The sequence below is a fragment of the Macaca mulatta genome, chromosome 16 (genome assembly GCF_049350105.2).
Source record: "Macaca mulatta isolate MMU2019108-1 chromosome 16, T2T-MMU8v2.0, whole genome shotgun sequence".
In the NCBI taxonomy this organism is placed as follows: Eukaryota; Metazoa; Chordata; class Mammalia; order Primates; family Cercopithecidae; genus Macaca; species Macaca mulatta.
The window spans coordinates 76,431,478-76,447,208 of NC_133421.1; the positions used below are offsets into that span (position 1 = coordinate 76,431,478).

Sequence of the window (15,731 nt, forward strand, 5' to 3'; positions counted from 1 at the left end):
TCTGGCAGGGACCAAACATTTTCAGAACCCACAACTTTTCCCCACACCACTTATTTTTTTTGTTTCCTCCTGCATAGGGTTAAACAGTCCTTGTTGCCTGAAAAAAAAAAAAAGAAAACAAAGGACAATCCCAGCCACCCAACAGGCTTCTCGCAGTATGCACACCACTGTCATTGGGAACATTACTGTAGGGAAATGAACACTGTTTTAGATACATTTATGCTATTTTGTGGAGTATCATTTTTCCTTGGTTTCAATATTTGTTTTGTGGCCTTAAAAATCTCTACATCGGTGCAAATTTACCCAGCTCATTTTCACACCCACTGCAATCTTCTTTCCCCTCTATGCTTTCCATGTGCTGTTTGTCCTAGAATTGGTAACTGCAGCAGAGAGAGAGAGAACCCACTAAAGCACCATTTCCTCTTTGGTGACATGGTTGCTGGGTACTCACTGGCTACGTGGTCACTGGGTACATCATGGTCTTCATTGATTCAGTCACTGGCCTGTTGGTTCTTAGGCAGATGTCAGCACATTCCAGCTGTAGTGACTGGAACACCCCAGTGTACTAAGAGGTTTATTGGTTTTAGAATTACATCCCTGAAGCTACTACACTCACATCTTTAAATCAGGTGCAGCACCTTTAAACCCTTCACTAAGTTGAAGGCACCAAAGCACAGACACAGCTCTGCAGGCTTTGCCTGCCTTCCCACCACCCCTATAGGCACACCCAGGGCTCAGTACAGCACTGCAAGGTGTGTGTTCACTTTTCCCTCTGTGCTCTTTGGCCACCCATCCTTCTAGTGGAAGAGCGTTTCCTTTCCTCCTCATTTTCCTGAGCAACCTTCTCCTCCATCCTCTCCTAGCTGAGGCTGACTTCCCCACCTCTTCTCTGGGACTTTGTCTTGCTCAAGCCATTTCTATACAACAGCAAGCAAAAGTGGAGTTTTGTACAATCACTAGCTCGCCCCAGCTTGGCTACTCATTGGCTTTGTGTAGTGGACAGGTGGTTTCACCTCTCTCTGCCTGAAGGCCCTATCTGCAAATGGGCTTGATAATAGCATCTTTTTACATGAAATTAAATTAGAGATCTAAAGTCCTTTGAGAGAACATTCTGGGTATCTAATGATTATCAAAATAATGAATTCTCTGGGTTTGAAGTCATTTTTTATTCCTCAGAGACAAGGCTCATGGGTTTGGGAAGCGTCCCTCACTCCATGGCCTGGTGTTGAATGACGTGAAGTTCTTTCGACCACAGACACTACATCTCGCCTGTTTCCAGCACTTATCTGCCCTTCCACCAACATCTTTGCATTCACGTTTCTTTTGCTGTTGGTAACTTCAAACAAAGAAGAGTTTGTTTGTTTGTTTTTCTGCAGCGTCAGAGAACATTTTTGCTCATGCCTGGTGTGGAGTAGGATTGGAGAATTTTGTTTACTCTTGCTTTTGCTGTCAGGCAGGGGTGGAGGTGGGAGGTGTCACTGGTTCAGCACACACTGAACAATCCTGACTTTTGCAGTAATTCTGTTTTGAGCCTTTGTCCTTGTTCTTGGCTTTTAAGTAGAAGCCAGGAACAAGGGTGCTCTTAGATGGGGGAGAAAGAGCAATAAAAACAGAGAATTATTTCCTAAAGCAAAACAGATCATTTGAAGGGCCATGTTGTCCTTAAATCTGGAGACACTTGACTTTTGTACATTACTAAACAATGTCCCCATATAGACATGAACCCTTCGATGGGCGGGGTCACTGTGGGTCAGTGCTGACAACTCTGGTCCGCAGGCAACAGGGATACAGCTGTGTCCTCAACAAAGCTTTTGGTGTATGTGCCCATGGATGAATCCTTCAGAACCTCTGCATGACCGTGACCTTACTTTGACCCATTGCCCAGCTGGAGCACCCTCAGAGTGAGGTTAAAAATCCACAGTTGGGGGGGCGGGGGGGAGGTGGGAAAGGGGCACACGCTGGGTGGGTTCCGCAGTGTTGCCACCAATCTAGCTTTCATGCGAGGTGATGAGTCATGGGTGTTTATCATTCCACCCCATCATTTATGCTACATATATTCTCTGGATTAAGAAACCACCTGGAGGGGCTGGGTGCGGTGGCTCAGGCCTGTGTAATCCCAGCACTTTGGGAGGCCAAGGCTAGTGGATCACTTGAGGTCAGGAGTTCAAGACCAGCCTGGCCAACATGGCGAAACCCCGTCTCTACTGAAAATACAAAAGTTAGCCAGGCGGTGCTTGTAGTCCCAGCTACTCTAGAGGCTGACGCAGGAGAATCACTTGAACCCAGGAGGTGGAGGTTGCAGTGAGTCAAGATCGCACCACTGCTTTCCAGCCTGGGCAGCAGAGTGAGACTCCATCTCAAAAAACAGAAGGAAAACATCTGGATCGTTCTCTGAATGGATCAAGGATTGCAATGAGTTATTTTTTTTTTAATTGCAAATTATTTTGGAACACCTCGTTGCTGACTGTTTCACTGTAGCCTAATGTGGTCTGTTACCCTGAGGAAACAGCCCTGCTTCTGGGGTCAGAGAGAACTGAATGATGGTGGGGGTAGAGGTGGTGATGGCAATGATGATAAAGATAGCAAATGCTTCTTTAACACTACCATTAGTAATAATAGCAAATACATAACACTTCCTTTGTCCTGGGTTCTCTTCTAAATTCTTTGCGTCTATCAATTCACTTAGTTTCCCAACAGCCCTGTGGGATGGGCACTGTTATTGTCCCTGTCTTACAGATGAACAAACTGCAAAGTTGGGTAATTTATCCAAAGCCATCCAGCTAACAAGTGGCAGGCAGAGATTTGACCCTAGGTACCCACACTCTTGACCCTAAGTGATGCTGCCCCTGAGAAGTCACCCACCACCCGGAGCACCCATTCAAGCAGACACAGCCTGGCTTTCCCCGGTGCGTCATCGGATGTGCATCCCTCACTCAGGTGCCTGGAAGCCTTTGTGGGCGCACCTTGCTTCTCCCAGAGAAAGCATGGGAGTCACTCCTGCCTGGCTTCCTGCCTGGGTCCACATCTCCACTTTTCATCAAGCAGGCTCTTGGCAAAATCACCGGCTTCATCGCCTAGCCTGCACTGTGCCATGTACTGTGGTGCCCCTGTGGCTTCGATTCTCCAGTCCGGCTAGGGCGGCCCAGTCCTCTGAGCTGATGAGACAGCCCGTCTGCCTGTATCCCCACCCCATTCCTCAACATTGACTTAAAACTCTGCAACTCTCATGTCCTGGGCTGCCGAGCCACCTGCATCAGGGATCACTGGGTAGGTGGTTCTCAGTCTTCATCATCTCATTTGAATGAGCTTTATCCAGAAATGATAGGTTCCATGATCAGGAAATTATATAACCTTCTAACCCAGGCTGTTTTTTTCACAGTGCCAGGCTTGACAGCTGATAATTTCAGAGCAGCCATCTGAAGCCAAAAATATGGGAATATAATTAGTATTCTATATTTCTATTAAAGTTCTGGAATTACAGAACAGACTTTCTATTCTGAAATGGCCAGTACCGTGGCACAGATGTATTTCCTCAGCAGGTGTCTCCTCCTCATAAAGGCTGCAGAACTGCTAATGAGCTGTGATAGAAAACCATTCTTCCCGCGTTCCCTGCCATTTGGGTAGACCTCGGGAAGCAGTCAGTGCTTCTGCAGCTGAATGAGCAAGGGAAGTGTGTTGTTTCTATACTGTTGGGTTTAGAGACCTATCTTTTGGAACTTGAGTTGGCATGATAGATCTCTAAAAAAAAAAAAATCTCATTTTCAATATTGTATGTATCAAAGTAGTGTGATTTTTGTGTGTGTGTTTCCTTATCTTGATTCTGTGGGTCGAAACAAGTTGGTTCTTGCAGAAAGTGAAAGACAAGAAATGAGCCGTGGGACAGGTGCCGGGTCTGTTCTTCTTGGACCCAGTACTGCTGTTAGGCTGTGGAATATTCCACTTCCTTAATAACCACGGAATTGGCATTCCCTCCAACTGTGCTTCCCAAGTGTGGGATGGGGCCACTGATGGGTGTGACTTCTGGTTGCACTTAAGGTGATTTCTGAAGGTACTATACGGATGTTAAAAAAACCTTAAATTACATGATGAGTTAGTTATTCCCAATTTTCTGTCCATCTCAGTTGAAGCAGCAAAGATTTCTGGGGCTGGAATATCCTTAAAACTCTAGCACTTGTTAATTTCCCCTTTGTAGCTAAGAGACTGAAGATCTCAGGCAACTGGATCCAGCTAGAAATGAGTAACATCGATTTTCGTTGTGTTTACTTTTCTGGTTACCTTCCATTTATGGCAAACAATCTTGGTTTTCTGTTTCCTGTAGTGATACATTTCCTTTTTAAATGGTGGCTATTAAAAAGGGAGCCAATTGAAAGAAAAATGTGAATAATAGTCGAAGTCTTCAAATGATGTCGGTGTGTTAGGCCAGGGAGCACACTCGGAGGGCGAGTGCTGAGTGCAGTGAAGAGTGCTGGCTGCACCTGAGGCTTCTCTGGGGAGCTTCACCATCCTGATGCCTGGGCCTCAACCCGGACCAAGTAGATCTGACTCTCTGAGGGCGCGGCCCAGGGATCAGGGTTTGACTAAAACATCCCAGGTGTTTCCAGGGTATAGCTGAGGTTGAGAACATCTGCCCACCTAGCCTGGGCTGCCCTCTGACTCCACATCTTTTTTTGGCAGGTGGGGGGATAGAGTCTCACTGTGTCGCCCAGGCTGGAGTGCAGTGGCACAATCTCGGCCCACTGCAGCCTCCGCCTCCCGGGTTCAAGCAATTCTCGTGCCTCAATCTCCTATCTGGGATTACAGGTGCCCACCAGCACACCCGGCTCCTTTTTGTATTTTTAGTAGAAACGGGGTTTCACCATGTTGGCCAGACGGGTCTCAAACTCCCAACAGCATGTGATCCACCCACCTCAGCCTCCCAAAGTGTTGGGATTTGACGCCACTTCTCGATCGCGTCTTTCCCTTGTTTCTCTCTTCTGTCTCTAGCCCTTATTCTCATCTGCTTCCCCACTTCAATTTTCCTCTTATGTTCTCTTTCCTAGCTTCCCCTCTTCCAGCTTCCTTACAACTACTCCTATGAGTAATGCCCCCTAGCATTGTCTCTTAGACTGACGTTCTTGAAACCATACAGTTGCAACCCTGTTAGAACATTGCCACACTGTACTGTTTTCCCTGACATTTGCTTGCCACTCCGTAAGCTGTCAGTGCAGTTTCTGCGCATCTAAGGCTTGTCAATTTTGTTCTCCACCAGTAACTTGTATGAAGAGCAATTATGATCATTGCTATTATGCTCTCACCGTGTGCCTATCACTGCTCTAAGCACTTTACATGTATGAGCCTACATAATCCTGACTTGAAGGAGATATAATTTTCCAGATGAGGAAACTTAGGGACATAAAATAGCTTGTCCACAGCCACAGAGTGGCAGAGCCAGAATGCAAACGCAGGCAGCCTTGCCCCAGATCCTACACTCTGAGATGGGACCCCAAGTTAGTTGCTCATAATCCTGATTCAGGTGTCCTGGCATGCCATGAGTCACACATCATACAGGCTGTTCTCTGCTGTGATAAGAAATTGAAATTTGGACCCACTATCTGCTTCAATGACATTTGGAATTGATAACTCTTTTTATTTTCAACTTATTTTATTTGCAACTTAAATGATAGTATCTCAGTAGGAAGCTCACAGCTTTAAATCCCATCAAGATTTTAACTCATCACCATTCAGAAGAGATCCTACTTAAATGATTTTTTGTGTGTGTTGTCTGTCAGGAATATAAATTGAAGATATAAAAGCCAGCACCCGCAATAATTCTGCAACTGGCAGGAGGCAACGCAGGACCTCTTGGTGGCCTTGATAAAGGTCTTCTTTGGCTTGTCCAGGATGTGACCTTCTGCAGCCTCCATTGTTAGACATTCCAGGGCATTTTCTGCCTTTTAAAAAGCATCTGATTCTCATTCTGGTGTTTAATCAGAGAGAGCACGCTGGCCTCTTTCCATTCCTCATGGGAGAGCTCCATTTTTGTGCTCAATCTTTGGTGATACTCAGGGTTGATGTTTTAGTGGGCTAGACCTTCTGCATTGGATTAAAACCTTTCACATGAGCTTGATGAATTATCCAGTGACCAAGTCCCCTGGGGGCCTTCAGCCCTGTAGATTTCAGCATGATAAGAGTGGAAACGAGTCCATCATGCCTGGGGTGTAGTGAGCACTCACATCATGGATTTTTTTTTTTTTTTTTTCATTTTCCAAGCCCCTAACCATGTAAGGTGTTTTATAAGCATTCTTTTACTCGAGTCTCTCAACAATTCTATACTACTGGAATTATGCCCCTCTTCATTTTTCTAGATGAAGAAACATAGGCTCAGAGACAAAGCTTCCCAGTGCTCAGGGTTACATGGTGAAGGAGGCAGAGTTCGCACGTACACCTGCTGAGCCACAGGGACCATGCCTGTGTGTTTCATTTATGTGCTATCTGCTCCCCGAGATGAATGAGGTTAGATATTTTCTTAGGAGAAGAAATACTTGGAAGGCACAAATGGGGTACGAGAAACATATATTCAGCTTCTCTGTGGCTAGCAGGCCTGAGCCAGCCCCCTCCCCCTCTGTATTTGAATGTAGTCCCATCTGTTGCCCACCTGTGTAAGGCTGCCAGGTAAGGAGGATGTAAGGCTGTTGGCTGGCAGGAGGCGGCACACAGTAGGTCCACAGACTAGTAAAGGCAATGCCTGTCTGACTTCTGATCTTAGGGCTGTACCTCCCTCATTTGTGTCCAAAGACCCAACATCTTTAGGATTCTCCCCCCGCCCCCTCCCCATCTAACCGTGCCCACTGACAACTCCAGTGCCTTCTTCTAAAGTTCTTTTGTAATTCTTAATAATTAAACTATGCCGATAAACTATGCTAATTGCCTAGATCTGTGGTTCTGCAACATTTATGGACATCAGAATCACCCGGAGGCTTGATAAACACAGACCACTGGACCCCACCCCAGAGTTCTGATTCAGGAGATGATGCCAGTGCCGCCGGTCCAGGGACCACACTGTGGGAACCACTGGACCAGGGAGCCTGGTCCCAGTTATACGTGTGTTGATGGTGTCTGACCAGTTGCATATCTGGTAATTCAGCCTCACTGGGAAAGATGCCATGGGAAGATAATGAGGAAGGCATTTGGGGTAGGAGGCTCAGGCCTTTGTCCCTTCATCATAGCAGTAGATAATTACCTTTTACGTTGATGTGCAGTGGCGTTAGACAGCTTCTCACGGTTGTGAGCCTCTGCCAGCTCTTAAATCTCCGAGCCTGCTTTCTTCTGTGGACGAAATGGCGTTTCCTTCTAATTATTTTTGATTCCCATATCAGGTTTCTCAAGCTAGGATTGCATTGGAAGTGCCTGGAGGTCTTGTTAAAGTGAGGATTCTGAGTTATTAAGTCTGAGGTGGGACCCAAGGTTCTACATGTCTAATGAGCTCCCAGGTGATGTAGATGTCGCTGGTCCATGGATCAGCACCGGGCAGCAATTCTGAGTTACAGCTGTATACAGCAATGGTGCTTGCCCCTGCTGCCCAGTAGAATCACCCAAGGAGCTTTTAAAAACAAATATTTGAGCCACATTCCTTGGAGATTCTAGTTTAATTCTGGGGATTAGAATTTTTAACTCCCCCATTCCCCAACTCCCTTGTGATTCCAATGTACAGTCAGAGTTGGAAGCCATTGGCCTTTACCCACAAAAAGGGATAACACCTTCTGGGAGGTCAGGTGCATGTGCGGCACCATGGACCAGGTCGGGCTGGTTGCCTCCATGTTGGGAGGGTGCGCCATTACTCCTGGGGTGCTGCAGAGGTCACCTGGGAATCTTGTTAAATAATGGATTCTGCTTCGGCAGGTTTGGAGTGGGACCTGGATCTCTGCATTTCTAATAGATATCTGAGTGTTGCTGATGCTGCCAGTCCAGGCTGGTGCTGAGTCCCAAGACCCGCCCACAAGGGCCCACACGATGCCTGTTATCTCTGCCGGTGGTGGCAGTGGGTAGCTTTTCTCATGACGAGCGTTAGAGGCGTTTGGCTTCCCACCATCTCTCTCCTTAAATGCCATCCTGACTTCTCTTTTACTCAGCTTGGTATTGGCACAGGACACTGGGCAATATAGGTCCATTCTCTTTTTGTAATGTTTTCTTCCTTCTCTCTTCACAGTACGAGATGCAAAAAATCTAATCCCTATGGATCCAAACGGGCTTTCAGATCCTTATGTGAAGCTGAAACTTATTCCTGATCCCAAGAATGAAAGCAAACAAAAAACCAAAACCATCCGCTCCACACTAAATCCCCAGTGGAATGAGTCCTTTACATTGTAAGTGGTCTCTCCTTGATCAAATCTCGTTCCTATACACCATGCAGTTGCCCACCTCATTGTTTGAGGTAATGAAGTAGGTTCATTATAAACGTCTTTAAACGTGTCTTCAGTCCTAAGACCTCCTCAGGCTGCCATTAGGGAGGTAGCTATTAGCACCTGTTTGATAGATAGTAATTTGATTTACCAAGAGTTGCATAATTCCGGCCTCAAATTATTATCATTATCTAACCTGGTTAAACAATTCTGTGTAAGGTATTAAAGATGATGTAAAAATGTATCCGGTGTGTCCACCTCTCGATAGACTTAGGTTCTTTTGAGAGTTAGGGGAGGGCATAAGACAAGAATTTAAATAATTTTTAGACCACAGAATGAGTGAGTAATATAGGAAGTGTTATTGCCACTGAAACGGCAAGATCATTCTTGCCTTCAAAGAGAGAAGACCTCCTGGAAAAGAAAGGTGACACTTAAAGCCAGCCTGGGAGGGTTGCTAGGATTTCAGAGGTAGAGATGGTAGAAGGGGAAGAAGGAAGGAGGGAATAAATAAGTCAGGAAGACTGAGTGCAGCTGAGCAAAAGCAGGAGGTCCCCTTTGTAGACCAGTATACAGGAAGCAGCTTTTCTGTGGACAACCAGAAAGGTAGCTATCTATTCTAGAGGGACCAGCAAGCTCTGCTCTGTAAAGGATCAGATAGTATATATTTTAGGCCTTGTGGGTCATATAGCCTCTGTTGCACCTGTACAACTTTCTAGTGCCAAAGCAGCCATAGGCAATATGTAAACAAATAACCATGGCTGGGTTCTAATAAAACTTTATTTATAAAAATAGACGGTGGGCTAGATTTGGCCCATGGGTCATAGTTTGTTAACTCCTCCTGTAGCGCTTTGGTTGCCAGCATAAGGGGTTGGTATTTTACTGGACCAGGAAGAGAATCAAATATACTATTTCTGTATCTCAGGCTCAAATCATGTACAGGTGGTATCTCCCAAGAAACCATGATCAAAATAACCTAGTGTTTGCATGTGTGTGTGTCTTGTAGCAAACTGAAACCTTCAGACAAAGACCGACGACTGTCTGTAGAAATCTGGGACTGGGATCGAACAACAAGGAATGACTTCATGGGATCCCTTTCCTTTGGGGTTTCGGAACTAATGAAGATGCCAGCCAGTGGATGGTATGGAAGCTGCTGAGGTTGAATATGTCTCAAAGCATCAGACCATTTAGACAGTTAGGTTTCAGTCTCTAAAATGTCAGTTGAGACCGGACATGGTGCCTCATGCCTATAATCCCAGCACTTCAAGAGGCCAAGGCAGGTGGATTGCTTGAGCCCTGAAGTTTGAGACCAGCCTGGGCAATATGGAGAAACCCCATCTCTACAAAAAATACAAAAATTAGCCGGGCGTGGTGGTATAACCTGTAGTCCCAGCTACTCAGGAGGCTGAGGCTTGAGGATCGCTTGAGCCCAGGAGGTTGAGGCTGCCGTGAGCCGTGATTCACCACTGCCCTCCAGCCTGGGCAACAGAGCTACCCTGTCTCAAAAATATAAAAATTTAAAAAAGTCAAATGTCTACTTCTCTACCTGTAGCCTCTCCATAGGATGCGTTTCACAAAACAGCTTGACTAGAGGTTCAGGAGAAGGCTTGCTAAACTTGCGGTGGTAACTCTCTTTCTCCTGTCTTTGAAAGGTACAAGTTGCTTAACCAAGAAGAAGGTGAGTACTACAATGTACCCATTCCAGAAGGGGACGAAGAAGGAAACATGGAACTCAGGCAGAAATTCGAGGTGAGGATAACAAAATGCCTGGAAACACCTTTCCTATAGAAAGCCTGACTTCAGGAACAGCCGAGATAGTGTGGTCACATTTTCGAAAGGCAAAAAAGTAATCTAAATGTTAATGATCTTTTTCTTTATTTAAAAACATAAATGTTGTTCACTCCCTTTCCTTGGCAAGCTGTTGACTTTTTATGACTCTTATCACTTAGAAAATGGAAACTGGAAATATCCCAGAAATGAAAGCATGGTTGATTTTTGCATAAGAGATCGATTTGCACATCACTGGGGAGAGAAGCAGCCTCTGAGGGGCAGGATTGTTCTTACAAGGGAGGACTTGTGCTCTTCTAAAAAGGAGGAAGTCATTTTGGCCTTTCCTTGGGAGCTCATTTGTGTGTAATCAGGCTATCATCTGAGACTTTTTTTTTCCCCCTGCAGAAAGTACAAGGTTCCTAATTTTGTTCTGAAAGACCAGCTTAAACAAATATGCCTTTGTGTGTGATCCTTTTTTATCTATATTCCAAGTGTTCAGCAAAGGCCACCTCCCTCTCTTCTTCCTCTTGGCATTTGTGTTTGCCTCTGTCCCGGATTCCCTGGTCTTTTTTCTTCTCCTCCTCTGCTGCTTACTTCTCTTTTTCTTCTCCTCTCTCTCCCTTCTCCTCTTCCTTTACCAGACATCTCCGCTTTTAGTAAACAGTTCTTTTCTCTAAGCACCTTCCTTATGTTTTAAAGTCACAACTTCTAATATTTTTCTGCTTCTCTCATCACGCTTCATTTTGGCTGTTCGAGGGACTCGTAGAGTAGCCTTTTCAGTCTGTGTAACAGGTTAATTCCTTTGTGAATCTTTCTCTTCTTCAGACTCATTAGAATTCCCCAGAATTTCCCCACTCTAGAGCAATACACGTGCACACGCACACATGTGTATAGGTGCTGAACTGTTACTGAAATGTTGACACTAAAGGGATGCTATTGCTCCTGTTTTCCTTCTTCTGTTGTTCTCTAAGAAACAGACAGATCTGGGGGGTAGGGAAGAGTGGTCTTGGGAGGATAATAAACCTCCTTCATGCACCCTGCAAAAGAAACATATAGGTCTTATCCAGAGAGAATGAATCCCAAAGGATGTAAAACATGCAGTTGTTCAAATTACTTTGTTAAACTGATGTTTGGTTAAAGTCTATGTTGGTGGCAAATACTAAATGGCAGGGGCTCTGGTTAGATGTCCTTGGGAGCACGAACGAGTGAAATGATTCACAGGTGATAAATGGCAGTGAATAGCAGGCCTCAGGATTGAGGCAGTAGGGAGTGGTGGAGACTGGGGTAAGCTGGTAAGCTTGAGCCCTGTCTGCAGGTGGCAGCTACTGCTACCCTGCCCGACTTGATGTTTCTCACACACGAGTCCAGGCCTGTGTTGCCAGATCTTCCTTCTTCAAGAGAAGACAGAAATCCAGGTTTTTATGTGATACATTCTGATTTATCTTAATGTTGGCAGAGTTCTAATGTTAAAACTTAGAACCAGGCCAGGTGCGGTGTCTCACTCCTGTAATCCCAGTACTTTGGGAGGTTGAGGCAGGCAGATCACTTGAGGTCAGGAGTTCAAGACTGGCCAACATGTCGAAACCCTATCTCTACTAAAAATACAAAAATTAGCTGGGTTTGGTGGCACGCGCTTGTACTCCCAGCTACTCCAGAGGCTGAGGCATGAGAATTGCTTAAACCTGGGAGGCGGAAGTTGCAGTGAGCCGAGTTCATGCCACTGCACTCCAGCCTGGGCAACAGAGCAAGACTCTGTCTCAAAAAAAAAAAAAAAAAAAAAAAAAATTTTAGAACTGTCCAGATATGGTAGCTCACACCTATAGTCCCAGCACTTTGGGAGGCCAAGGCAGGCAGGTTGCTTAAGCTCACAAGTTTGAAACCAGCCTGGGCAACGTGGCGAAACCCAGCCTCTACGAAAAATGCAAACACTAGCAGGGTGTGGTGGCATGCGCCCGTAATCCCAACTACTCGGTGGCTGAGGCACGAGAATCACTCGAACTCGGGAGGCAGAAGTTGCAGTGAGCCAAGATCACACCACTGTACTCCAGCCTGGGCAACAGAGTGAGACCCTGACTCAAGAAAACAAACAAAATCTTAGAACTCTGTGTAGGTCAAATGTGCATCTATTGCTTTAGACACCAGTAGGATCCAACCAGTCAGAACCAGCTGGCAGTCTCTGCTCTTCAAAAATAGAGGAGAGAAAAAATAATTTTAAAAAATTATTTGTATAGTTGTATATATTAGAATATGTATAAATATAAATATGTGTGTGTATCTGTGTATCTACTATTTGTCTATCGATAGAAAAGAATGAGATTCTTTTCAAAGAGGCCTTATGATATTTAGAGGAATTCAAGTACAAAGATGAAAGTCAGGGTTTTGGGGCAGGTTCAAATGACTATGCCAGGCATAGCTCTTTTTCAATTTGTATTTCTTCCCTTGCTTCATTATCTGTTTCCACCCCTACCCTGCAGCTGAAGATGCAGACCCGGGGTACTAGAGAGGACCACCTTCTTGAGCCCCATCCCTGATGTCACACCACCTCTGTGACGGATGGATCCTTCTAGAGAGAGTTTCAGGACTGAGTGCCAGCATTCCTCAGCTGTCTCAGGCAGGGGAGGAACCTGAGGAGCCAGAAAGAACCTTCCTTACTGAACGTTATGCCGTGGTGTTGATCACGAACAGTCACTGGGTCAGGGGCTGCTGGCGCAGAAAGAATGCATTCGAGGGAGGAACAGCACGGGCGTTCCCCATGGGGTTCCTCACAGTAATGTCTGAGACTTAGCTTTGCTGCTGGAGAAATATTGACCCACTCTTTGTGCTTCATTGTCGTGGCTTCCTGGTGAGTAAACCTCCTGTTTTTCTGGGCAGTGAGTTCAGCTTTTTATAAAGGTCAGAGTTCCAAACAAACAAAAACAAAATACAGGCCAGAGGCCCTGAGCAAACGCGAAGCATTTCTCTTGGGAGGCTGGTCAGAGGCCCCGGGTGTGTTGCTGGTCACTATTCCTCCTCCTGAGAGGGCTGTGGACTTGGCAGGAGCGCCAGCCCGAGACTGTGCAGCATCCTCGGGAGAGGTGGCGTCAGCAGAGTTGCATGGGGTGGAGGCTCTGCTCTTCAGCCTACTGAGGGCTATGCCTGGAGCATCTACATGAACTGCATTCTAGCCTTTGCTTTAAATACCTTTCAGCTTATAGTTCCTAGATTTTACTCAAATTACATTAGCTCATTTGCTTAGAGCATTTACAAAAAAAACACAACTGCGAGAGACTGGGCAGAAAGCCACTAGAGGATGGCATCAAAAAGATGCTGAGAATTTTATGACAGCTGCCATGCTTCATTTTAAAAATGCATATTCAGATCTGATTTTAGGCAGGGGTTCAATCACATAATGGTGTTTTGTTGAGGTCTATAAATGTGAGAGTTGCAAGACTTCCCCAGTGCCAAGTTACTGGGAAGGGATGCACCAGGGCAGAAAGGCTGGCATCCACATTTGAGCAGTTCTGGGTGGCAGCCAGGCTTTGCAAACAGGGTGCCAGTTGGCATCAGGTCCAATTTGAAGCACCTCTTTGAGCCCCCACCCCGTTTCCTCCTTCTCAGTCTGTAGCGTGAGTGCTTCTCAGTGTCTCCAGACTCCCCTCTCTGGGCCCTTTCTCGCCAAATAACTGCCTTTCTAACTTGCTTTCCATCACATTAGTCTTTTCTTCCCTACCCACTCTTTCATAGATATTTTGCCACCCTCCAGTAACAGTTTGATTCAGCTGAGTAAGATATTTTTGTTAAGTTCAATGATGAATCTGTATTGGTTGAAACACACATGAGGGTTCGTCCTGCTGGGAACAGGCATCACTCAGTGGCATCACACAGTGTCCAGTCTGTCCTTATCTTTCCATGTCCAGCTCTGTTTTCTAAAAAGGGTTCCCTCCATGCAGTTTTCGAATCCTTCTCCAGAAATCAAAAGTCATTCCATTGGATGAAAGAGAAACCAAATGAGCATTTACAACTCTGCCACTGCGTTAGTATTCATTCGATAATTAGATGGAACATTTTTGCAATTTAAATGGTTGGTTCTCAAATCTTGGCAAACAGGTTGATCAGTGAGTGGTGAGTGGAGCTCTTAGGAGCCAAGGAATATTCCAGGGTGGCTGGAGATGACCTTCCTCACTAGTACAGATCCTGCTAGAGCCGTTCATTCTCCTACGAGACAAAACAAGCCAGAATCTTGATTGCGATATTCATGGACAGTGTGTCTGTGGGCCTTTAATCTGTTCCATGTTTGTCATCAAGTAAAGTACGCATGGTCCCTGATTCACAAACATAAATGATGCGTTTTTCCATTGGTTAAAGTAAGGTGCCAGCAGTGGGCTAAGCAGACAGTTCCTGCTTTCTGTGGAGCTTACGTTCTGTACCTGTGAGTCCTGCTACAAAAATCTTTGGGAACAAAGCAGGGAGCTTATATCCCCTGTGCTGGCCAGTGATTCCCCTGAATCTCCGGGCACTATTGAGGACAAATGAGATTCCTGTTCTTTCCTCTCACTCCTTGGTCTCTGCTCCCTGTGATCAGGCTCACGGCCAGAGTTGGGAAAAGGTCCACCTTGCATTAGAGGCAGTGCAGAGGATGGGTTAGCTCTGCTCAGCAAACTTCTTCTGTGCATAGTCAGAGAATAAATATTTTAGGCTTTGTGGGCCATGCAGTGTCTGGTATAACACTCAACTCTGCCGTGGCAGCTCAAAAGAGCACAAATACATAAACAAATGAGTGTTGGTGTATTCCGATAACAAGTTACTTACAAAAACAGCTAGCAGACCAGACTTGGCCCAAGGGCCAGAGTTTGCCAACTTCTGGTTCAGCCCATAGGCTCTAGAATCAAATCCTAGTTTTGTCACTTATTTATTATGTGACCTCTCTGTGCATTGGCGTACTTAACTGTAAATGGAAAAAAACAGGTCAGGATAACTAGTTCTGTTTTTCTATTAGTTATAAATAGAACTAATATCCTGATACGATCGGATATTAGCTGTTGGCAGGGCAGTGAATATAACACCACAGTGAGAAGTCAGCTTGCACTGACCCTTCTCCATTCAATAGTTTGATGCTGGGTCTCGATTACAAACTGAAAAGTGAGCACATATGAAAGATGATTTGGCCGGGCGCGGGGGCTCACGCCTGTAATCCCCGCACTTTGGGAGGCCAAGGTGGTGGATCACGAGGTCAGGAGTTCAAGACCAGCCTGGCCAAGATGGTGAAACCCCGTCTCTACTAAAAATACAAAAAATTAGCCAGGCATAGTGGTGGGCACCTGTAATCCCAGCTACTTGGAAGAGTGAGGCAGAGAATTGCTTGAACCCAGGAGGTGGAGGCTGCAGTGAGCTGAGATCGCGCCACTGCAATCTAGCCTAGGCAACAGAGCAAGACTCCATCCCAAAAAAAAAAAAAAAAATTGATGTGAATCACACCAAGAATCAATACAAGTGTAATCATAATGGTTGTTGCAGCTAGTAATTCATTAGAGAAGTGGTTAAGTTAACAACAGAAACGTCACAGTTGATTGACTACTGATTGGATTCACATGAAGGTCCAGTACTTTT

At 45.5% G+C, this 15,731-nt stretch overlaps 1 protein-coding gene across 4 annotated transcripts in view; it reads left to right on the forward strand.

Moving 5' to 3' along the window:
* Positions 1-15,731, forward strand: part of PRKCA (protein kinase C alpha) — a 529,459-nt gene that overhangs the window by 388,496 nt on the left and 125,232 nt on the right. For all 4 annotated transcript variants that reach the window (XM_077969623.1, XM_077969624.1, XM_015120147.3 and 1 more), the window contains 3 exon segments: positions 8,186-8,342; positions 9,382-9,516; positions 10,028-10,124. In XM_077969623.1, coding sequence (XP_077825749.1) covers positions 8,186-8,342; positions 9,382-9,516; positions 10,028-10,124 — 389 coding nt within the window.